At 37.9% G+C, this 25,817-nt stretch overlaps 3 protein-coding genes across 5 annotated transcripts in view; 1 reads left to right on the top strand and 2 right to left on the bottom strand.

Moving 5' to 3' along the window:
- Window positions 1-81: 81 nt before the first annotated feature.
- LOC134816566 (acyl-CoA synthetase short-chain family member 3, mitochondrial-like) lies at window positions 82-20,729 on the top strand. Of its 2 annotated transcripts, XM_063825468.1 has the most exons (16): window positions 82-183; window positions 557-702; window positions 918-1,065; window positions 1,196-1,279; window positions 1,584-1,823; window positions 2,129-2,272; window positions 2,471-2,551; window positions 2,683-2,788; window positions 3,026-3,167; window positions 3,372-3,475; window positions 14,481-14,637; window positions 14,759-14,840; window positions 14,986-15,108; window positions 19,232-19,331; window positions 19,512-19,603; window positions 19,851-20,729. In XM_063825468.1, the coding sequence occupies exons 1-16, from the start codon at window positions 136-138 to the stop codon at window positions 20,013-20,015; spliced, it is 1,962 nt and encodes a 653-aa protein (XP_063681538.1). In that variant the 5' UTR covers window positions 82-135; the 3' UTR covers window positions 20,016-20,729. The 2 variants fall into 2 exon arrangements, with proteins under 2 accessions (XP_063681538.1, XP_063681539.1); XM_063825469.1 differs by lacking the exon at window positions 14,986-15,108.
- Window positions 6,181-13,258, bottom strand: LOC134816570 (homeobox protein H40-like). The gene is made up of 5 exons (XM_063825476.1): window positions 13,226-13,258; window positions 12,258-12,325; window positions 10,103-10,163; window positions 6,524-6,708; window positions 6,181-6,294 (listed from the first exon to the last, which is right to left on the bottom strand). The coding sequence occupies exons 3-5, from the start codon at window positions 10,152-10,154 to the stop codon at window positions 6,220-6,222; spliced, it is 312 nt and encodes a 103-aa protein (XP_063681546.1). The 5' UTR covers window positions 10,155-10,163; window positions 12,258-12,325; window positions 13,226-13,258; the 3' UTR covers window positions 6,181-6,219.
- Window positions 20,730-21,041: 312 nt separating the features above from the next.
- The window catches only part of LOC134816569 (dynein axonemal light chain 4-like), a 79,174-nt gene continuing 74,398 nt past the window's right edge, over window positions 21,042-25,817 (bottom strand). For both annotated transcript variants that reach the window (XM_063825475.1, XM_063825473.1), the window contains exons 2-4: window positions 22,720-22,800; window positions 21,839-21,922; window positions 21,042-21,686 (exon numbers count right to left, since the gene is read on the bottom strand). In XM_063825475.1, the coding sequence (XP_063681545.1) occupies window positions 21,522-21,686; window positions 21,839-21,922; window positions 22,720-22,794 (324 nt within the window). In that variant the 5' untranslated portion in view covers window positions 22,795-22,800 and the 3' untranslated portion in view covers window positions 21,042-21,521. The remainder of the gene's footprint in view (window positions 21,687-21,838; window positions 21,923-22,719; window positions 22,801-25,817) is intronic.

Genomic DNA, 25,817 nt, shown 5'->3' with positions numbered 1-25,817 from the left:
ACAAAAAATAAAAACATTTTAGCTTGCTTAGTTTTCAAACAGTTACTATATAACTAATAAAAGTTCCATCTATAATGATAAAGAAAATAGATTATACGAGTTGAAGTAAGTGAGAAACGAGTGGTGCAATAAGAAATGCAAGTATCTAACATTTTGGGAAAAAGATCGGGCTTGCTAGGAAAGGTTAGCACATATTTGCTCTCATTTGGTCGAGAGTTGTATGGGAATTCTTCCAGACCACACTAAAACTGCATGAATTTTTGCTAAATACTAATTCAATATCAACAGGCATATCCTGTCCAAACCCAGGATACATGACATAAAAGATTCGTTTTCACTTGTTTGCATGAAAAGCATTAATATCATAAATATCATATGAAAGTGAATTGAATACATAAAACCATCCCGAGAATATGAAACTGTCTGCATGGAACACAATACATATCATGTGATTACATAATGTTCCATCTTAGACCAAAATGACATATCTAAATGGTCTCCTAGCAGACTAAATCACATTAAATTAATAAAGCCTTCTTTTAACTCAAGTCCTCAGCGGTGCTTGAGTTCACTTTACGACCAGTACCAAAAGGAAGCACTCTCAAACCCGACTGGATTCTGGGGCAAACATGCTGAGAATTTAGTGTGGGACAAAAAGTGGGACAAAGTCGTGGACACTTCCAATCCTCCTTTTACTAAATGGTTCGACTTGTTTTAAATATTTCTATCCCATTTCATTACATTTCTCTGGGAAGTGTGAAGCTTAGACTAGTATTAACTCAGAAAATAACATGATCAGTTCATTGGACCCAACCTCACGGCTACCATGAGTCTGTTTGTCTGTTTACGTACCATTTTAATAATATAAGATAGTAATACCAGGTAATAGCTCCATTACATGTTTGTAATAATATCAGGTTTAGCGGAGGGTGGATGAACATGTGCTACAACTGTGTTGACCGGCACGTGGACTCTGGTAATGGTGAGAAGAGTGCTCTTATCTGGGACTCACCCGTTACTAACTCACCTATTCGCCACATGTCTTATAACGAACTTCAAGATAAGGTCAGAGTTAAAACTTGAAATAAATTGAATTATTAATCCATGTAACGTGCAATGGGTTATGACTTATGGGGTTAGATAAGAATCATGAACATAGGTAGGCACTAGGCAGATATTGAAACTGTAATTCCAGGTGAGCAAGTTAGCTCGGTGCTTGGTTAAGATGGGTGTGGAGCCTGGTGACAGAGTTCTTATCTACATGCCCATGATTCTGGAGGTGAGATAACATGTTTATCACTGGTGTGCCTCCTTATTGTGACTCTTTATTGTGACTCCTTATTGTGACTCCTTATTATGACTCCTTATTATGACTCCTTATTGTGACTCCTTATTGTGACTCCTTATTGTGACTCCTTATTGTGACTCCTTATTATGACTCCTTATTGTTTTTGTGTCCCATTTGGCATTTTCGTTGCCGGATGTTCAGTTCTGTGTTGAATATCAAATAGCATATAATAGACATAATAGTTAATCTTCGATTACATTTTATCTAGACAATTAAGCTACGCATGTTATCTCAGGGCGCGGTAGCAATGTTGGCGTGTGCACGTATCGGCGCGATACATAACGTTGTGTTTGGCGGGTTTGCCTCAAAAGAGCTCTCCGTCCGTATTGATGCCTCCAAACCCCGCGTAATAATAGCAGGAAGTAATGGGGTGATGCCCGGCAAAACTGTGCAGTTCCAACCAATCATCGATAAAGCAATGGAGATGTCAACTTTCAAACCTCAGTACACCATTTACAAGAACAGGTCGATTGAGGTGAGATGATAAATATTTTAAGTTTAATAAAACTAATATATAAGTGTGTACAAAGCTCATGATAGACGTTTATGGAGAAGCTATGGGTGAGTCGAGACTACTCGGCCACTCGATTTTATGATTTATTTCCTATTTTCTTGTGTTTGCTGTATATAGTTGATTAATAATAATACTCAGAGATCTATGGCCTGATTTGATATAGAATTTGTTGATAAAAACTACATTTATTTGTGGAATTAAATTATAATCTGAGTATATAAATTGTCACATGATAAACAAAATGTGACATAACATTTTATCTCCAGACCAGTGCAGTTGTGAACGGTAAAACAGTGCTAGATTTTGATGAGTTACTGGATAGTGTCAGTACAGGTCATGACTGTGTCTCACTTCCTGCTGATCACCCCCTTTATCTGCTCTACACCTCCGGCACTACGGGCACTCCCAAGGTGAGTTGGTGTCCCCGACTGTTTGTTCTTTGTTTAGAAAATGTTTTATTTGGATGTTGGTTCGTTTGTTTGGTTTTACAGTTTGATCGTGGTAAATCCCTGTTTACAAGCCAACAAACTGAGGACCATATAAAGAGTTTATCTAGCGCTCAATCTATAATAATGGAGACTGATGCTTTTACAATAACCAACTACCAGGCAGTGCAGAGAAACGCGGCGGACTACGCAACTGTTCTACTCTACACAATGAAGAACGAATTCGATTTGAACCCTGATGAGGTACAACAATGCAAGAAATAATAAATTTCAAAAGTTGTCATATCAAAAAAGTGTTTCTCTTTAATTTTTTGAACACCCTGGTTTATTATAGACTAATAAGACATTCAGAAGTTGATATATAAATTATACAGGTGTGGTTCTCTGCTACTGACTATGGGTGGGTGGTAGGCCACTCTTACTGCGTTTACGCTCCTCTGCTCTCCCGCAACCCTTCTATTATATTCGAGGGAAAACCAGGTGAGACTAGGGATTATCATGATTATAGATGTACACGTGTAGTAGTAGTTAACTTAGATTATTATACAATAAAAGCAAACTTTATCACTCTCATGAGCATCAAGAAAGCGTCGCAATCGACTGTCGATTAAGTCTTGGATTAGTATCAACGTCCAATGATTCACTTATTTATAAACGATTATAAAGCGTTATCAATGATCATACAATGTAGCATTGACACACGTTATCTTGCTACAGTGGGAACGCCAGACGCTTCCACCATACACAGGATACTATCAGAGCATGACGTGCGAAGTGCGTTTGCGTCTCCATCAATCATGAGGATACTGTGTAGAGAGGAACCAGAGGGAACAGCTGGAGATGCCTACCCTAGACCTAAGTGAGCAGATTTTAAATGTCATTAAGAATGTTTTTCAGGATTTTAAATTCGGTTGTTTTATCGTCTCTTCAATTTTCATGGGAATTGTAGTTTGTGCACTTACAAATTCTTTCTCGCAGAGAGTTTCTCACAATTAACGAACTGTCTTCCGCATTACTACAATTATTATTATTCTATTTTTCCAACGTTCGACACATTTTTCAGTTTTGGTACAATGTTTCTGGCGGGGGAGAGGTGTGATATTGGAACGTTACTCTGGGTTAGAGACACTCTGAAACTCAACCCTGTAGATCACTACTGGCAAACAGGTAATTAGTTACTGGCAAACAGGTAATTAGTTACTGGCAAACAGGTAATTGGTTACCAGGGCAAACAGGTAATTAGTTACTGGCAAACAGGTAATTAGTCACTGGCAAACAGGTAATTAGTTACCAGGGCAAACAGGTAATTGGTTACTGGCAAACAGGTAATTAGTTACTGGCAAACAGGTAATTAGTTACCAGGGCAAACAGGTAATTAGTTACCAGGGCAAACAGGTAATTAGTTACCAGGGCAAACAGGTAATTAGTTACCAGGGCAAACAGGTAATTGGTTACTGGCAAACAGGTAATTAGTTACTGGCAAACAGGTAATTAGTCACTGGCAAACAGGTAATTAGTTACTGGCAAACAGGTAATTAGTCACTGGCAAACAGGTAATTAGTCACTGGCAAACAGGTAATTGGTTACTGGCAAACAGGTAATTAGTTACCAGGGCAAACAGGTAATTGGTCACTGGCAAACAGGTAATTAGTCACTGGCAAACAGGTAATTAGTCACTGGCAAACAGGTAATTAGTCACTGGCAAACAGGTAATTAGTTACTGGCAAACATGTAATTAGTTACTGGCAAACAGGTAATTGGTTACTGGCAAACAGGTAATTAGTTACCAGGGCAAACAGGTAATTGGTTACCAGGGCAAACAGGTAATTAGTCACTGGCAAACAGGTAATTAGTTACTGGCAAACAGGTAATTGGTCACTGGCAAACAGGTAATTAGTCACTGGCAAACAGGTAATTAGTTACTGGCAAACAGGTAATTAGTCACTGGCAAACAGGTAATTAGTTACCAGGGCAAACAGGTAATTGGTCACTGGCAAACAGGTAATTAGTCACTGGCAAACAGGTAATTAGTCACTGGCAAACAGGTAATTAGTTACTGGCAAACATGTAATTAGTTACTGGCAAACAGGTAATTGGTTACTGGCAAACAGGTAATTAGTTACCAGGGCAAACAGGTAATTGGTTACCAGGGCAAACAGGTAATTAGTCACTGGCAAACAGGTAATTAGTTACTGGCAAACAGGTAATTGGTCACTGGCAAACAGGTAATTAGTCACTGGCAAACAGGTAATTAGTTACTGGCAAACAGGTAATTAGTCACTGGCAAACAGGTAATTAGTTACCAGGGCAAACAGGTAATTGGTTACTGGCAAACAGGTAATTAGTCACTGGCAAACAGGTAATTAGTTACCAGGGCAAACAGGTAATTGGTTACTGGCAAACAGGTAATTAGTTACTGGCAAACAGGTAATTAGTTACCAGGGCAAACAGGTAATTAGTTACCAGGGCAAACAGATAATTAGTTACCAGGGCAAACAGGTAATTAGTTACCAGGGCAAACAGGTAATTGGTTACTGGCAAACAGGTAATTAGTTACTGGCAAACAGGTAATTAGTCACTGGCAAACAGGTAATTAGTTACCAGGGCAAACAGGTAATTGGTTACTGGCAAACAGGTAATTAGTTACTGGCAAACAGGTAATTAGTTACCAGGGCAAACAGGTAATTAGTTACCAGGGCAAACAGGTAATTAGTTACCAGGGCAAACAGGTAATTAGTTACCAGGGCAAACAGGTAATTGGTTACTGGCAAACAGGTAATTAGTTACTGGCAAACAGGTAATTAGTCACTGGCAAACAGGTAATTAGTTACTGGCAAACAGGTAATTAGTCACTGGCAAACAGGTAATTAGTCACTGGCAAACAGGTAATTGGTTACTGGCAAACAGGTAATTAGTTACCAGGGCAAACAGGTAATTGGTCACTGGCAAACAGGTAATTAGTCACTGGCAAACAGGTAATTAGTCACTGGCAAACAGGTAATTAGTCACTGGCAAACAGGTAATTAGTTACTGGCAAACATGTAATTAGTTACTGGCAAACAGGTAATTGGTTACTGGCAAACAGGTAATTAGTTACCAGGGCAAACAGGTAATTGGTTACCAGGGCAAACAGGTAATTAGTCACTGGCAAACAGGTAATTAGTTACTGGCAAACAGGTAATTGGTCACTGGCAAACAGGTAATTAGTCACTGGCAAACAGGTAATTAGTTACTGGCAAACAGGTAATTAGTCACTGGCAAACAGGTAATTAGTTACCAGGGCAAACAGGTAATTGGTCACTGGCAAACAGGTAATTAGTCAGTGGCAAACAGGTAATTAGTCACTGGCAAACAGGTAATTAGTTACTGGCAAACATGTAATTAGTTACTGGCAAACAGGTAATTGGTTACTGGCAAACAGGTAATTAGTTACCAGGGCAAACAGGTAATTGGTTACCAGGGCAAACAGGTAATTAGTCACTGGCAAACAGGTAATTAGTTACTGGCAAACAGGTAATTGGTCACTGGCAAACAGGTAATTAGTCACTGGCAAACAGGTAATTAGTTACTGGCAAACAGGTAATTAGTCACTGGCAAACAGGTAATTAGTTACCAGGGCAAACAGGTAATTGGTTACTGGCAAACAGGTTAATGGTTACTCATTAATCAGAATGACTTAATTATCATATCTTTAAAAATTTCTTTAACAGCAAATTGCAAATACAGTTAACAATATCAGACTTGTTTTTTTGGTCAAAATTCATTATTTCTTCATTCAAAATCATCAATTTTGTTTCGATCACCATCTGTTTTTCACTCGGTGGTGCTGGCGAGTATTTTCAAATTTGTGGCTGTTTTGGTATTCACGAATTTTGGTTCCTGTCTCCTTTTGAGTTCCTCCTCCGATCTTCTCATCCATTTCCTTTGACAGAGGTTTGCGACGAAATGTCTCGGCGAGATTTTGTCCTGCGATTTTGAAACCAGACCTGAATTATAAAACATGTGTTTATGTTGAATAATCACTGCTGAATTTCTAAAGCAGTTTATAACATACTGTATTGTTAGCTATTTGATCTAGTGTCGCTCTATGATTCTTTTCACATCTTTGCTCTTGTGTGCTTCATTTTCAGCATTGCCAATTAAAAATATAATCACTTATCTAAGTTCTCTAACAGCTCATGGATTTTACTAACTGCAGCAACAACACAACATTACCTTGACTTGTGCTGGAGTGAGCGCCAGTGCGCCCGCAAGCCGCGCCCGCTCGCACCTACACAGCAGCCTCTGACTCTGATACACACTCTCCAGTGCAAGGAGCTGTGAGCCAGTGAAAACTGTCCGGGGCCGTCTCTCTTTCCTCGACTCTTTCGTTTTCTGCCCGTCCCATTGCGATAGTGGTCCTGATAAAAGTATAGAATGTTAAATTTTGTGTGTAGTCGTGTTACATTTGGTAGCAATTAGCAGCTCTGTTATCAGCTGTTGAAGAAGTGCTCGTCTTTTAGTGTGATCGTTGTGTAGCCTGTATACAAGAACTGTACATTGGAATGTACACGATGCAGCTGTAACACACTAAGTGTACCTAGTTGCTCGACTTAGTGGTAGGTTTTACAAAATGAAAGACGTTAAATTTGGGGTTTTGCGGAAGAAGATGAAATATAAAAACGTATTAAAATGGTAATCCACAGAACTAATCTCCAAAACTATATCGTGTCTCGTGAATCTAAAACTTGTGAGGAAATGGTCATGTGACATGAAAATGAAGTGAGTTTAGGAGTGAGCAGACTAATGGTGATGATATACAATCTTACAATAAACAAAACATAAACTATATAGATTCTACTGATCAATTAACATATTTTAGGATTGAAACATGAATATAAAATAATTTATAAGGCATTATTTAAGACAAAACCGTTTCACATTCTTCGCCACACATTTATTTTTTCACACTTTTGTTTCACATTTTTGTTATCATATCGGGGCCAGGTAATTGTGGTTTGGTTTCCCGTCAGATTTTACAGACTGGGGCAATAATTTATTCGAGTTTATTTTATATGTTACTAGAAAGCCCGTGGTAACAGAGATGAATCTAGTAGTTTTCTATTTCTTTGGCAGTCAGTTTTTATAGCATCAACAAATATCCACCACAACCGAAGATACAGCCAATTAAATATAGCTCGCACTGAACACCACGTAATAACCAAAAAACCGATTAAAATGCCCCTCTCAAATCCTTGCACGTGCGTGTGCGTGTAACAACCCTCGTAACCATGGTTACTTTGCAACTACATATTTCTCATCTATTTGCACGTGGGCGGTCGTACAAACAAAAATAATTCTCTGAATTATATGATAACTAGAAAGCCCGTGGTAACAGGGACGAAGCTAGTAGTATTCTTTGAAAGAACGTTTTAATCGCATCAAAAAATATCCATCCCAACCAAAGATACAGCCGATTTAAATATAAAACACTTTAAACACAACGTAATTATCACAAAACCGATCAAAATGACGTTAAAACAATCTTTGCACCAGCATGTGTGCATTAAAACACCGTTGCTATAGAACCTTTTGGTTGTTACCTAAATTCCTATTTTTCATCTAATTTGCACGTGGGCGGTCGTACAGACAGACAACAAAAATAATTCTTTGAATTATAGTAGAGACTAGAAAGCCCGTGGTAACAGGGACGAAGCTAGTAGTATTCTTTGAAAGAAAGTTTTAATCGCATCAAAAAATATCCATCTCAACCGAAGATACAGCCGATTTAAATAGAAAACACTTTAAACACAACGTAATTACCACAAAACCGATCAAAATGATGTTAAAACAATCTTTGCACGTGCATGTGTGCATTAAAACACCGTTGCTATGGAACCTTTTAGTTGTTACCTAAATTCCTATTTCTCGTCTGATTTGCACGTGGGCGGTCGTACATACATACAACAAAAATAATTCTTTGAATTATAATAGAGACTAGAAAACCCGTGGTCACAGGTTGGAAGCTAATAGTATTTTTTGTTAATAAGTTTAAATCGCGTCAAAAAATATCCTAAACAAACCGAAGATACAGCCGATTAAAATGTTGCTCGCACTAAACACAACGTAATATCAACAAAACCGATAAAAATGCCCCTCTCAAATCCTTGCACGTGCGTGTGCGTGTAACAACCCTCGTAACCATGGTTACTTTGCAACTACATATTTCTCATCTATTTGCACGTGGGCGGTCGTACAAACAAAAATAATTCTCTGAATTATATGATAACTAGAAAGCCCGTGGTAACAGGGACGAAGCTAGTAGTATTCTTTGAAAGAACGTTTTAATCGCATCAAAAAATATCCATCCCAACCAAAGATACAGCCGATTTAAATATAAAACACTTTAAACACAACGTAATTATCACAAAACCGATCAAAATGACGTTAAAACAATCTTTGCACCAGCATGTGTGCATTAAAACACCGTTGCTATAGAACCTTTTGGTTGTTACCTAAATTCCTATTTTTCATCTAATTTGCACGTGGGCGGTCGTACAGACAGACAACAAAAATAATTCTTTGAATTATAGTAGAGACTAGAAAGCCCGTGGTAACAGGGACGAAGCTAGTAGTATTCTTTGAAAGAAAGTTTTAATCGCATCAAAAAATATCCATCTCAACCGAAGATACAGCCGATTTAAATAGAAAACACTTTAAACACAACGTAATTACCACAAAACCGATCAAAATGATGTTAAAACAATCTTTGCACGTGCATGTGTGCATTAAAACACCGTTGCTATGGAACCTTTTAGTTGTTACCTAAATTCCTATTTCTCGTCTGATTTGCACGTGGGCGGTCGTACATACATACAACAAAAATAATTCTTTGAATTATAATAGAGACTAGAAAACCCGTGGTCACAGGTTGGAAGCTAATAGTATTTTTTGTTAATAAGTTTAAATCGCGTCAAAAAATATCCTAAACAAACCGAAGATACAGCCGATTAAAATGTTGCTCGCACTAAACACAACGTAATATCAACAAAACCGATAAAAAATGCCGTTTTAACAATCTTTGCACGTGCACGTGCGTGTAACAACCCTCGTTACCATGGTTACTACGCAAGTTCATATTTTTCGTTTGTTTTGCACGTGGGCGGTCGTACATACATATACATTCTACATAAATAATTCTTTGAATTATAGTAGAGACTAGAAAACCCGTGGTAAGGGAGGAAACTAATACTCTAATAGTATTTTTGTTAGTAAGTTTAAATCGTGTCAATAATATCCTACACAAGTACACAACTGAAGATACAGCCGATTAAAATGTTGCTCGTACTAAACACAGCGTAATATCAACAAAACCGATCGAAATGACGTTAAAACAATCATTGCACGTGCACGTGCGTGTAACAATCCTCGTTACCATGGTAACTACGCAACTTCCTATTTCTCGTCTGATTTGCACGTGGGCGGTCGCACATACAACAGAAAGAATTTTCTGAATTATAGAAGAGATAATATGTTATAATTTCTGTACTCTGTAAAGTTTGAAAAGTATAAAATTAAAAAACATGGCGAAAAGTGGCTGGAATAAAATGTTTTATCATGTGACTCACGTACATTTGACTGATTTGTTATTTAATGCGACTGGATTCGTAATTGGTATCTCAGCGTTTCAAAAGACCCAACAGTACTAGATAGTAGATATTTGATACAACAAATAATTAATAAGATTTTATAAATTGAAATCTGAATCCTGAACTAAATGAAATTTGATTCCTGAAATGTAAATAAGTTGCGTACTTAGCTGACTGATTAGATTGATTGGCCGTGTCTGCATCTTCATCTTGTACATATTCGTGTACTGTGGATATCACAATGTTAGATTGGTGTTTCTTCAAACATAAGTTTGATAAAAAACAACTGCTGTATATAATAATAATAATAATAACCCCGGGCCAGAGGAAAACTACCGACTGCCAAGGTTTGACGCCTAGGCAGTCGAGAGGGGGGGGGGGCCAATGGCATAAAATGGCATAAAATGGCATAAAATGGAGACTTTTTCTATGGAGAAAATGGAAAAACCCATGAGTAATTCTCCATTTTCTCCATTTTATGCCATGAATTTTGTCTTCGAAATTTCATCTTTAACACCATTTAACACCTAAATTGGACATCCTTACATGTTTATTTACGCTTACTAGGGGCGTAACAAGCTTATGAAAGCTCATAGTAGGCTACTAGATGCTTATACTAGGTTAGTAGAGGCACACTTCAGGCAAACTCATAATTACTCAAGCCTAGTGTAAAGTTATTTCTACAGGCTACAGCAGGAGTGAGTAATAGGGGAGAGTAATAGGCACTGAGAAGTGAGACCTACATCCTCGACAGTCGAAACAAGCTCGCACTGCAAAGGGGAGCCCTGCCTTCCGAGATCGCATTACCAGGGGGAAGCCTCGAGTCCAAATTTGTGTATCGAGGGGTAGGTGCAGACTTCGATAAACCGAAAAACCAAAAAAATATTTTCGGCTTATAATGAAGAGGGTAGCATGAAACGTGGAGAAAAGTGGTTTTTAGAAAAACTTTGAAAAATTTTGACTTAGAAAATTTTCGGCCCGAGTCATTCTCGATACGTACCTCTCGTATCGAGAGCTCCCGATTCCGAGCTCGTGTTGCAAAGGGGAGGCCTGCCTTCCGAGATCGCATTACCAGGGGGAAACCTCGAGTCCAAAATTGTGTACCGAGCGAGGGGTAATTTTCTAAGTCAAAATTTTTCAAAGTTTTTCTGAAAAACACTTTTCTCCACGTTTCATGCTACCTTGTTCATTTTAAGCCGAAAATATTTTTTCGGTCAAAATTTTTCAAATTTTTTCTGAAAACCGCTTTTCTCCACGTTTCATGCTACTCTGTTCATTATTTGCCGAAAATATTTTTTCGGTTTTTCGAAGTCCACACCTTCCCCTCGATACACAATTTTGGACTAGAAGTAATGCGATCTCGGAAGGCAGGCCTCCCCTTTGCAACACGAGCTCGGAATCGGGAGCTCTCGATACGGGAGGTACGTATCGAAAATGACTCGGACCGAACATTTTCTGAGTCAACATTTTTCAAAGTTTTTCTGAAAACCACTTTTCTCCATGTTTCATGATACTCTGTTCATTATTGGCCAAACATATTTTTTCGGTTTTTCGAAGTCCACACCTTCCCCTCGATACACAATTTTGGACTCGAAGTAATGTGATCTCGGAAGGCAGGCCTCCCCTTTGCAACACGAGCTCGGAATCGGGAGCTCTCGATACGGGAGGTACGTATCGAAAATGACTCGGACCGAACATTTTCTGAGTCAACATTTTTCAAAGTTTTTCTGAAAACCACTTTTCTCCATGTTTCATGATACTCTGTTCATTATCGGCCGAAAATATTTTTTCGGTTTTTCGAAGTCCACACCTTCCCCTGGCCTCGATACACAATTTTGGACTCGAGGTAATGCGATCTCGGAAGGCAGGCCTCCCCTTTGCAACACGAGCTCGGAATCGGGAGCTCTCGATACGGGAGGTACGTTTCGTAAATGACTCGGATCGAACATTTTCTAAGTCAACATTTTTCAAAGTTTTTCTGAAAACCACTTTTCTCCATGTTTCATGATACTCTGTTCATTATTGGCCGAAAATATCTTTTTTTAAAATAATTTTTCTCGAAATTCTAAATTTTTCAGGTTTTCCATGGCATAAAATGGCATAAAATGGCATAAAATGGAGACTATTTCTATGGAGAAAATGGAAAAACCCATGAGTAATTCTCCATTTTCTCCATTTATGCCATTGGCCCCCCCCCCCCCCCCCAGTCGAGACCTCTTATTGAGACCCTTTATAATAATAACGCTTTATTTGTATGCCGCTTAGGCAAATGTTTAAAATTTGTCCACGTCATGTTTTTATTGATCGAGCCAGTTACTCACAGCGGCTGATGTGGTCTGCTTACTGCACTCTTCTTCCGACGAAACAGTCTGATTTATGTATTTACCAGCTGCAATACGTGAGCATATTAATGTGAAATGTTATCAATTTGAAACAGCATTAGGGTTTAAATTTCATCTTCTGGTGAAAAGCCAAAGGCAACGCCAGCTAAAAAGTAATGATGTGTATTTACAAAATCGTAAGAGATATTATAAGATACTTTATGGCACACATAGTTTATTTTCGGCGATGGTAGCACACATAAAATATCATTTCTGTATATGAGTAGGACACTTGTAACTGATTCTACGAAATTACAAACAATGTTCATTTCACGGATCTTGATTTCAAGGTATTTAACCGGTTGTTATTATAATCAGGAAATTATCGATTGAAAAACACGAGATTTAAACTTGTACAAAAGTTAGTTGTGACACTATAAATACTGAATAAAAAAGGGTTTAATTTTGCATCTCAAATTCTCTGTGGCAAACTTCATATCACAATAATCGTGACATTTCTTCTAAAAGGTCTACTCGGACATAGCTATGTAACCCGCGATAAATACTTCATGTTGTGCTTAACGCGTCACCTACATTTATTACGCGCGCGCGAACGAACTATTACTCCACTTCGATTAATGATCGAACGATCCGGCTTGCATGGCCGGCCTCCTTCATCACAATTGTTCGGGTACATTATCATGATCGACAGAATGAGCTGTTTTTATCTAAGAAATTTCGTACTGAGAGAAAATAACATCAAATTTGGATGGCGTAGAATAAATATCAATGATGGAGAGCGATTTAAACTGATAGGCATTCATAAATGAATGCCGACTATCATTAGGGTTCTATTGTGGACAAGATCCAGTTGCCTTAATTGTGCAAAGAGAGCCAAATGGACAAACGACAAACAATAGTTGCCAAGTATGAAATATATCACACAACCACTAAATACACGCACAAACCTTTATCATTGACGAGAAGAGAGTTTATGCTGAAGGGATGATCAACATTCTTCCCCACCTCTTTAATTTCTCCCTCACGATTTGAATGAGACATCTTGCAGCACACAGCGGAAACTGTTTAGAAGCACAGCACGATAATATATCCGTCGTTGACGACTGCTGGCAACGCGAAATGAGGTCTAAACGTCAAACGTGTTCACAAATTTCCCTTAGAAGAGGAGACCCGAGACTAATTACGCAAGGTGGTGGCGGTTATTGCAAATCATCATCTGATTTTCATGAAAAGCAGAGGCCCTCCCCCGATCTGATGGAATTGATTAGAAAGGTGTCAAAGTGTCAATCGTCCTGCCGGAGTGATCGATCACGCTGTGAAAAGTCTTTTCAATTATCAAATACCATCTGTCAGCAGCTCCATTTTTACCCCCCGCAGTGATTGGTAAAACTCCTCCCCTACTTATAAACCGGTATTTTTCTGGGTCCACCAATCGAGTCGTCCGATCACAGTCACGTGACGGATAATTCGAGTGCTTGGCAGGGGGCCTAGTCCCATAGCCGCTTGTAATTTAGCCGAGTTTTACAATTATATCGGGCTATAATGAAATTTAGACCGGACTCTTCGTCTCCTAGTGAACATCTTAGTGACGTTTTGAGCGTGAAAACTGCTCTGAAAATTTCCGGGGGTAACGGAATACATTGTATTACCTTTTAGGAAATATCTGAGAAGCAGATCGGGTCTGCTTGGTTGCTCCCAGAAAATTCAACTGGCCCACATCAGCCGTGACAAATGACTTTGTTAGATCTGAATCTTTGGGATTTATCATCTTTTATTAGTATACAATCGAAATCAACTACCATAAATTATTTGTTGTTACTTTATTGCCTTACTCGGCCTGATAATGATCAAAGTTTTCCTCCACAACAAAGCAAGGATTTGAGTAAATAAAAGATGTATCTGAAAAAGCTAAAAGTAACATAAAGTAAATATCTTATTCTCTGTAATAAAGTTTGCGTTTTACAGTAAAACACAAATAAAATTCTAATAAAACCAAACTTTTTATCACCTCGATTTATCGTTCAAATGTGTAATGGCTGAATGAAAGAGGCTTCAAAGTATTTCTACATTATACAAATGCCAAACATCCCACGTACGCTGTGCACCGATTGTAATTAATGTAATTAATGTACTAATTAATGTAATTAATGTACTACCAACTGTCCCTCTTTAAACAAGTATTTACACAAATGTCCCCCGCAGAGTCCGGTACCCCTATTCTAATGCCACCTGTCGCGCTGGGAGAGAAGGTGGACTGTAACGGGTCCGCTGGTAAATCCTCAGTTGGAAACAACATTCTTATTGTAGATGATCAGGGAAACGTGCTCCCTGATGGGGAGTTTGGACAAATAGTCGCCAAGTTAGTTATATTTAAAATAGTGGAAAAATAACCATACTTTAATTGAGTTGCTAATTGCACCTTATTGATTGGAATTGCTGTTTGATCTGTCATCCTATTCTCACTACATAAATTCCTCCAGGCTTCCCCTCAGACCGGGCTTCTTCCCTACCCTCTTTCAGAACGACTCTGCTTATGCTGAGAAGTACTTTACCGACTTTCCGGTTCGTTTGAAAAGTTTATCTGTGCCTTCTTTGGGCTCTGATCATATTTCTTCACATTTGGTCTTGTATATAAAGCAAAATATAGTAATATCTGTTTTATATGACATCTGAATTTGTTGACAATACCTGAGAGTGAAATTTACAGGGCTACTACAACACATTTGACGCGGGATACAGGGACAGTGAGGGCAACGTGTTCGTCATGGCTCGCACTGATGATATTATCAATGTTGGAGCAGTCAGGTTATCAACGGGAGCTGTTGAAGAGGTGCTATTTACTTCCACGTTAATATGAGCTCACACGTTTACCATTGATCCCATTGTTCCCATTGATATATATACAGGGTGGGCCAAAAGTCAGTACCCATACGTTGGCCTTAATAGCTCCGCCGTGTTTTATATTTGAGAGCTGTTGCTTTGCAGATGGCATACTGTATTTACTGGTTCGAGGATTCCGTCGTCAAAATTTGAAAATTCGAATATTTTAGACCACGCCCATTCAATATTAAAACACCTATATTGTTTTCTCTGAACATGCTGAACGCCTAATTTTTTCAGAGACGGTAGATTATCAAATGTTGCATATATGATCTGAAAATATGAGGCAAAACGGATTAGAAATGACGAAGTTATCAAGCATTTTCTGTATCTCGTTAACAAAATTGACTGGGTGATTGTGTGACACGACACCTTAATTGGGCACCCTTAACAATTCCCATAATGTTTAACGGGGTAGTTAACGGGGGACCTTATCACGTGATTAGGTAAACCAATCACCTGATCACACGTAATGAATAAACTCGTTATGCTTAATATCTCGGTCATCTGAGAAGCTACAGTTCTAATTCTTTCAGGACAAACGTAATTCGAATGGCCAAACACAATTCAATAACATTTAGCTTGATCCGACTATCTAAACTATCAAATAAATGTGAAAATGAACCTCCGTTTGAAAAAAATGAACGCGAATATTTTTCGAGTTGACAAATTCCTCGAACCAGTGGTGGTACTAACCCTACTAAGTCATACCAGAAAGAAGTATTTAAATTGGGCACTCAGTGACTGAGCTATAAAGGCTAACGTATGGGTACTGACTTTTGGCCCACCCTGTATATATTTGAGACATTCAGTGAAACAGTAAAACACGAAATTCTGAAAGCAAGTTTATTAAAATAACTGTTCTATGAAGTAAATTAAAAACATGACAAAAATAGATCAATACTGAGATGGGAAATTTGTGGGTAAGTCTCATTCAATCATAAGATATAAATAAAAGATGCAGAGGTGAAAGTAAACAACAAAATGCAAGTGTCTGTGGAAAGATTAAATATTAAAACATATCATATAAAGGTCAATTTTTTATTTCATTAAGAGCACTACGTTTATTAAGTCCTCCAAAATCACTGAGGGTCATAAGCTGGTTTTGCCAAAATGATTCTCTTTCTTTAGCAACCCTACTTCTATCTTCTAAGGTTAAACATTTTATAAAATCTAGCTTTTCAAAAATAATAACCTCTATCTGACCGGATAACTCATTATCAAACGTTTTTAAGGGCTCTTTGGTAAGATTATGAAACTGGTTATCGTTAAAATGACAAGAAATTTCACAACTCCTAACCGCTTTCCTAATATGTGATTTGTGGTTCTGCCATCTGGTCTTAAAATTGTTAACTGTGCTTCCTACTGAAGCACGTCTGCAGACTTAATCCCTTACTAGATAGCACACCCCTACTGTGTTGCAGTCTAGTTGTCCAATGATGTTAACAGTGTACCCCGAGTGGTAGCTCTGAGCTGTTTTTGATTCACAAATATACATTCTACAGGCTTTACATCTGGAGTTACAATGATAACATCCCCCCTCTTCTATACTAGTAGGCAGAGCCACATTTTCAGTGTTAGAGTTTAAAGCCATAACATTACTATCTTCATGATACTTACGATCTTCTGAAAGTTTACTCGGAACTAAAGTTTCTTTGATAGTTTTATTACCACGATATGAAACAAGTACTTTACTAGGCTGGATCACAGACTTTAAAAGGGGGTCTAGGCCAAGGATAAATTTATTCTTGTTAACTATTTTACCAATTGGAGGTAAGTTAGGGTCAAAATCACAAACTAAAGGAAAACATCCTTCACTATTCTTACTATTAGAGCTTGTAAGGTTTTTGAAATCAGATCATCCCGTTTAAGTAACTCAACTTTCTCAAAGGATTTATGGATAAGATCTTTATTATTAGATCTTCTAGATATTCACTGAATTCAATTTTACATTTCAAATACTCTTCTTCCTCTGAACAGTTTTTGAACACTCGATGTGCTACTCCATATGGAATATTCTCTGCTGTGTGTGTAGGGTGGCAGGATTGTGGGAGTAAATAGCTATGGGCATCACTAGGTTTGCAGTACGTCCTAGTTTCTAGCTTGCAATTTTTCGAGTAAATAAACAGGTCTAGAAATTCAGTCCCCTCTGTAGAAGGTGTCGACATTGTAAACTTGAGGTTTGGATGGTATTGGTTGAGCCAAAGTAGGAACTGGTCTAGCTTCTCCAGTGACTCAGTCCAAGTGATGTATATGTCGTCACGGTATCTGCCATAGAACTCGGGGGTTGTGATTTCTTGGCACTCCACGATCTTACTGTCCAAGGGGCTGAGAGCTGAGTCTGCATACTGGCAAGCATTATTTGGACCCATCGCAGTTCCACTGTCTGTACATACATGTTGCCATTGAAAACAGTGATGTTGTTATCCAGGGTTATCTCCAAAGCTTCCATAATGCAGTCTGTGGAGAAAAGTTTAGTACTTCTTTGGTCTAGTAAGGTTCTACAAGCTGGTAGTCCAATCTCCTTTGAAATGCTGGGGAACATGTTTACAATATCAAATGTAACGTGGTAGATGGTCTTCCCAGTCAATCTACTTGACTCATTGAGTTCTTTCATCTTCATAAGTAGATCATTAGAATCCATGAGGCAGTGGGGCAGGGTTACCTTCTTTAGTTCTTCTGCTGTGAATATTGAGAGGTTCTTGATGTAAGAGTTACATCCAGTGCTGATAAGTCTCCCAGGGTAGTTTTTCTCTGGTTTGTGAGCTTTCAGGTTCATGTAGTTTACTCCAGGTTCATTTTCCTCTTCACTAGGTGTTACCCATTCCATAAAGTTTAGGGTCATGCCAGGGCAGTCAGCATCTGCTGAGTATTTCCGAACCCACTCTTTAATGGTGATGATGGTTGTGTGGATCTGTTGTTGTTGATCCGATACTTGTTTGAAAGTGCTCTGATCTTTTAGAGCAGGATCTACTATATTGATGTAGTCTGATTTGTCTAACACAAAGAACCCAGTCCCTTTATCAAATAATCGAATTACAGCATCATCCCAGCTTTTGAGCTCTTGGGAACTGCTTTTGTAGTCTCCTTGTCTACATTCCTAGGAGCTGGCTTTGGTTTTCTAGGGTGGTTAGATATCTGTTTCTTGACATTGCTGATAAACAGTTCTAATGCATGATTACCACTGTTAAATTAAAATTCTTCTTCTTTGAGGTTTTTATTCCTAGAACTTTCTCCATTTGCTTTACCTTCTGGTCAAGGGTTTTCTCATGTTCTTCTACATTTTGGGTGGGGATTACAACTCTACTGAGGACGAAACTCATTCTAAGTGAGTTTGCCCAGGAGTTTACATCTTCTACCAGTTTATCTCTGTTCGTTTTAGAAGGAGTAACTGCAAATGATTCTCCAAGGTGGAAGACAAACTTATGAGCATTTGTAACTGTTTTGGACGAGAGATTAATGACAGTTTTGTCTAATGCAGCTTGGCTGACATTGTTTCTGTTAAGTGGTCTTGATTTTATCCCATCCCTCCTGTGTTTATGGACAGATTTCCTTTTTCTAGGTTTAGTGACTTTTGATTTTTTCTCCTTGCGCCTACGAGTTCTTGTTTTGGTTAGAGATATCCTGGGTACTTCTGGTTGTTCTGGTAATGAAGTATAGCTGTTTTTGATGTATACCTCTGTTCCATTCACTTTGTCTCTATTTAACTTAGAATCGTGTGTTTTCTCACATTCCAGTTTCTGTTGGCGGATCTTGTGTTGAACAGTAGCCATACCTCTCTCAAAATGGTTCATTGGCACAGCAGTTTTAAACTCATTTTCCAGTTTGTAGTAGTTCTCTCTTAGTCTGTTTGACCAGTTGTGGTAGTAGAGGATTAAGATATCCAAGATTCTGCTAGCTGTGAATATCATCATACTGGCGGTCAACTTCTCTAAAACAGGGTCTCTGACACTACACTGAAATTGACACTGTTCAAAGATACCTTTTGGTAAATCTAACTAATCTAACATAGAGCTCAAATCCTTGATATCAAGGTATATGCTATCTGACACAACTAACTCTACCTCCCCCAGGCAATTGCGCACCACGAGCTGATATCAGAATGTGCGGTGGTCGGACAAGACGACCCCCTTATGGGGGAGAGGCCTCTTGGTTTTGTTGTCATGACACCTGGTTAGTATGAAGTAGAGAAAAACTTATTATTTAATCTGATTTTCAAAATTTCACAATCTCTGTTACTGGGTCAATGCTCTTTTTAGCTGGTTCATGTCCTTCAACCTTGTAATTTCAGTAGCATTTATTACAAGTTTCTTTGTACAACATTTCAATTCAGCTGACACCGTCTCATGTCAGGTTCAGAGCTTACTTCAGAGATAACAAAGGAGGTAATAAAACTTGTCAGGGATCACATCGGCCCGCATACTGGTCTGCAGGAATTATTGCAGGTAAATTATCTTGCCCCGTTGTAGTGAGACGACGTTTTTGTACATCAAAGAATAAGTGAATTAATAATAGCTACCCGATGCAACCCTATCTTAAAGATAATCGCTCGGAGTGACTGCGACCGGTATTCAGAATGCATTTTTCTCTTGTTCATGATTTTACGGTTTCCCGAACATTTTTATCAGATGTGAGGGACACAAATGTTTTTTCATCCTCCCTCCAATTTAATATATTATCATGCACCCACAGGTTGAACGATTACCGAAGACAATCTCACAGAAGATCCTACGTAATATGATGGTAGCGATAGTGAACAACAAGCCTTACAAAGTTTCCCCTACTATTGATGATCCGACTGTTGTTGGTGAGATTGTAGAGTGTGTTGAATCTTGGAGGGAAGGGCTCAGTAATTAGTGTGCATGATCCGACTGTTGTTGGTGAGATTGTAGAGTGTGTTGAATCTTGGAGGGAAGGGGTCAGTAATTACTAATTAGTGTGCAGATAAGATAAGACGGGAGTGCCCTGTTTTCAGAAGCACAATGAAGAATCACTCCATTGCACAATGTATTTTAACATTTATTACTTTAACTGATTCAGTATGAGATTAAGATAGTGGGAATATGAAAGTCAATTTTATCAGATTTAAATATTTTTGTTAAGTAATATAATTTAATAGTAAATTAGGTGTCCTTACACGAGCTTGAGAAACTAAAAATATCGATAGTTCTACTTGCCAGTTCTTAACCTGATTTTTAAGTTGATTAGATTAAATAATGATGAGTATATATACTTATATACAACTTATATAAAACTAAAGTTTTATCTTATTAGTGGTGTTATTAAATTACAATTTATCATGACAACAGTTTCTCTGTCCGGTCCTATAACAGGCCACTTTTCTGGTTGTACTTTTTAGTGTTAGGTATGTTTTAATCTCAGATTTAAATCGTTTCCAGATAAACTTACAGAAGAATTTTACAGTTATTTCGTTTATATTTGCACTCATTGTGGTTTGTGTTAAACCCTTTTCTTACAAGTTACGATTAAAATGCTTTGTATTGTTTGAGGCAATTTAACAGATGACGTCCCCTCTTTACTGTATTTTCAGACCTCATCCGCTGAAATCTTCGTCAATAGTCTTTCTATTATTTTCCCCAAATAATCATATGATTAGAACATTTAGCAGCTGCTACATACGACCCCTGAAGATGTGACGTCATTTATGGTCGCCCACTTAACTATAACTTTCGTGCGTGATATTTTTATCAGTAATACATTTTAGAAACATTTTCAGAATTCAGAGAAATTTTTAGAATTCAGCCATTGTTATAAACATTTTTAGAGATATTGTTAGAAAAAAGTTTAATCATTATAATTATAGAGTTATAGTTAATTGAAAGTATTATATTTTGGGCAGATACAAAAAAAAAACTACATTTTAACAATAGGTATTGAAATTGTTTTGTTTCGTATCGGAATGATTACAAAAATGCTATCTTATTATAGGTCAAGTCATTATCAAAAATTGATTGAAAATGCCAAATAATTTGAGGTCATTAGGATAACAAAAATAATTACAAAATTACATCTTCTATATTATAGGTCAAGTCATAGTCAAAAATTGGTCGGATATGCTGAAGAATTTAAGGTCAGTAGGATAAAACCACCATTTAACATGTGGAAAAAGTAGTCCAACATTTTACCGTAGTCATAACTAGAATGTAAAATCTGAAAAACATTATTGCTGCAAATAGTTTGCAGCATTTCCATGAAGCATAATTTACAATACACATACATTAAGTGTCTGGTACGAGGATATGACTATATACAGTAAAACTTTACAAGGGGCAGGTCTAAACAAAAACATAAAATTTGCCGGTCATCATATTAACAGTACTAGTATCGGTTCCCGTTCAGCCCTCACGAGCATTTCCAGACAGCTATAGCCAGGCTACCTCCAAAGAACATATACAATAAATTCTTGGTCTCGTAGGTCAGCTCGAACCCGAATCCCTCACCGACGACGACATGCCAGCTGCTTCCAAACTTCTTATCCATGTTTTCCTTTATCATCTTCGAGGCTGCCTAAAATGAAGAGAATTAAATTTAGTAAGTACAGTGTCAGAACATACCTCCTTAATTGGGAGTTCACTGAGGCGGCCAAATTGATATTACAAATAGCCTCATTGTCGCTCTGGGAATGTAATATTAGGTAATACAAATTTGTTGCAACCAACCTCGTTGCTAGAAGCGAACTTCTCACACGCAGTCACGCACAATTCCATGGCTTCTGTTCTCATTTCCTCTGCCATGTCGGAATGCTGAAAGATAAGGCACGTTCAGTCTCCAGATCAGATAGGAATGATGTGAGTCAAGTCGTGCTGCCCCAGAAAATCTTGCCCTTATGATCTAATAGCTTAACCCTACCTTTAACCCTAAGTTAGGGACCCTAACCCTAATGGTGCACTATAGCTATGGTCTGGGAAACAACTTTCTGTGGCAGAATAACGGTAACAGAATGGTATAACTCACAGTGAACAGTTATAAATAAGTATAGAAGTTACCTGTTACTAGTTAGAACCAGAATTCAGATAGATAAGATTATTGCTCGTTTGTTAAGTGCTCAATGCAAGTGGCAAGGCGATCGATCGTTCGAATGATTGCGCGCATGTTGCGCGGCATAACAAGCTAGGCAGGGAACGCGACGAAACTTTCTACATATATTTTGCTCGACCTTAGCAACCGGCCTAGCAACCAATCGCCGAGTTGTTTTGGTATGAAAATGAGGTACATGTTGGGGTGGGTTAAGTTAAGACCATTCAGAAGAAGTAAAAACCACCCACTAAAGCCTTTAATTTTAGAGTGTCAGCATTCGGACTAACTAAATGTGATCGAATTAATTTCACCCCAGTTACATAGTCCTCAATAAATATGATGTATTTGTAGTGTTGAAATACCATGTCTCAATCAAAATTTTTCGAACACGATGCAAGTAAATAACTCGCAGCTATCATCAATCATGGCCGGTTTGCAAATTTAATGCTATTTTATTCTAACCCTATTAAGGTTCAGCAATATAAACCTAATCTTATACACAGAAGTAACCGCCAAATCTTACTCTGATAAGAGGGAAACTGTGAAGTCTTCTAGGATCGTTCTTATCTCCAGCTTCTTTCTTTTCATCATCCGCCATTATGCTAGTAAAAATAAAAGTGGTTAAACAACCTCCAGATTCAATTAATTCTTGTCACATGCACATGATAAATAATTTATAATATGATTATTATATTTAGATTGAATGTAGACAACGAATACAACAAAGCTTAAAACGTTGCTTATTTATATGGTAAGCAGCATAAATAGCACATAAGAACTAGCATATCAAGTTGAAGTTGTTGCAAGCACAGTGTGTGGTAGTGGTTAATCTTTTAAAAGATGGAGCGTAGTGCAGAGTCACACAGAGTAGTAGTACAACCCTTTTGACCATTAGGTGCTTAGGATGAATCTTGTATAGACAATAAAATAAGAACAGTGATCATATTTATTTGAAAGATGTTTGGATTGAGTCAAATTGTAGTGCGTTCTGTTTGGCCTTTAAATTACAGTTGTTACTCGGAGGTGATTACCGACAATGTATAATGGGAGCGGTGTGGTGTCGTATCACATGACCACCTCCCTACTGAACAGAATCTATAAAATAAAATCATTGGATGAAGATGAAGACCATGTTCTACAAGAATGTGCCCTTGTGATTAAATAAAGAGATTTTTTCCTCAGCCAACCGAGTCTGAGCCCAAGCATTACTCTCGTATGGTGCTTTGTTGAACAGGGACTTCTATACTAAAACACTTCTATTTTACTTAATAACTTTTAGCATTGCTCGTGCAAAAATGCCATTGTTATGCAGTAGTCTCTATTTTGTGATCAAAGTACAGATCGGAATTTTAATAATCAAAACAATACTAAGACGTGACACTGTCATAAGTATGTCTCCATAAAATAAGCTCTACTAAAAATTAAGTGCATGACTTATGATTTTAACGGTTATCAGTACTAAATTATCGAGAAACAATATTGACCCAATTATCGCCAATAATGTTATCAAGATATTATCTCGTTGCATATTCTATTTTTGATCAGTGTTCAATCAGTAAGGTTAGTGTGAGGGACACAAATCACGATCGAGGTATTGGAAACTGAATATCCGGAGAAAACTTTGATGAGAGAAAAAGTTTGAAAATGTCAGATTCCAGCTTTCCGTGACCCAAATTTGACTGTTTTGACTGAATTTTTCATTTTTCTTGAATTACCATCCTACGGAGGATAGCACAAGACACGATTGAGGTACTCAAAGTTCTATTCCTAAAGAAAGCTTTGATAAACAGAAAATCATCAGGATATAAAAAGAGATTTTGGAAGATTTTTGAAGAGGAGCCTTTCTGCAGTCCCCTTGACTGAAATTTCGCGGTTTTGACTGAAATTTTGACAAGTGACCAATCGGTGAGGTCGGTGAGAATGACACAAGTCGCCATTAAGGTACTGGAAGCAGTATATCCGGAGAAAACTTTGATGCAATGCAAAATTTTAATATGTCCTAACCGTTAAGACGTATTCTAATTTCAGCTCTCCGCGACCAAAATTTCACTGTTTTGACTGAATTTTTCTTAAATGACCATCTTACAGGGTCACTCAGGATGGCACAAGATACGATTGAGGTACTCAAAGTTCTATTCCCAAAAAAAGCTTTGATAAACGGGAAATCATTAGGATATAAAAAGATATTTTGGAAGAGGAGCCTTTCTGCTAGTCCCTTGACTGAAATTTCACGGTTTTGACGGAAATTTTGAACAGTGACCAATCAGTGAGGTAGGTGAGAATGACACAAGTCGCCATTAAGGTACTGAAAGCAGTATATCCGGAGAATACTTTGATGAAATGAGGTATTTATATCCCGCTCATATGATTAACCAACAACACAAAATCTTGGACCTCGTTTTTTGACGATTTTTCCAGGTCCAAGATTTTCAAAATCGAATTTAAAGTTTTCTAAGGCCTATCTTAAAATTCTAATACAATTGAATCTTCTAAATGGACTTTAGAACATATCCTGAAAGATTCAAGGTGATTGCTCAAAAAATGTAGGAGAAGATAGATTTTTAGACTCGATTTTCAGGGTGTGCGATTGAAAATCGCTCGCGCAATACAATTACACATGAGCGCTGACCTTTGGCCGGCGATAACTTCAGCCAGGAACAATATTTTTCCATGGGATTAAAAGCAGCAGATAGATATCACTCCCCTCTATCAGAAATACCTATAAAATCAATTTCGAGAGAAATTTCATAAAGACAAAATTAAAACATTTTTTATTGTAAACCTTATTTAACCTTTTAGCTTGTGTGTTGATAACAGTTGCTCTCTTATCAGTAAAATCGTTTAATTACACTGCGCTCACCGTGTAGCCTTGTAATACAAGTTTTAAGTACATCATGGACGATATGGAATTATTAGAACGTTTGTCAGCTCGCTCTGTGTATGTGACTGAAACGCATCGGGAGTTCCATTTTTGGATTACAGAAGTTGAAGAAGCCTCAAACTGTGATGAATCAGAGTTCTCAGCAGAACAATTTGAAAAACCAGGGAATCCAACTAAGAAAGTTATGTCAAAGTTATTGTACAGTGTGAACAGAGATATGAAACAATTTGTCAGAGAAGCTGTCAAAATGAAAGAAGATGTGGAGGAGTTGAAGAGCTCTCTTATTCGGTCACAAAATTCGGTGATTAAACTGCAGAGTTAACTTCTTGAGGGCAAATCAAAGCAGTTGGAATCTGTTCAGACCACCGTAAAATCTGCCGTTCAGGAAAGTGTACAAGCTGAGATCAGGTCATACAGTAAAGCTGTTTCGAAGGTCCCGCCGGAAACTGCACTGACAGAACAGAGCTTGAAAAGGGTAGTTCAAAGTGCTGTATCGAAAGAGGACCGCAGTAGGAAATTGGTCGTGTTTGGTTTAATGGAGACAGATGATGAGAAACTATCCGATAAAGTAAACGAACCACGCTATGAAGCTGTCAGGATTGGAAGGAGATTAGCCGACAAGACCAGACCTGTCAAAATATCGGTCACAAATACCAACAATATTGGTTTGCTCACCTGAGGAGCAAACCAAACACCATCTGCTGGTATTGGAAATGAAACAGAAGGCAAAGGACGATTTG

This window comes from Bolinopsis microptera, chromosome 6 (genome assembly GCF_026151205.1).
Source record: "Bolinopsis microptera isolate Bmic1 chromosome 6, MBARI_Bmic_1.0, whole genome shotgun sequence".
NCBI lineage: Eukaryota > Metazoa > Ctenophora > Tentaculata > Lobata > Bolinopsidae > Bolinopsis > Bolinopsis microptera.
This window is presented reverse-complemented; position numbering and strand designations above follow the sequence as displayed.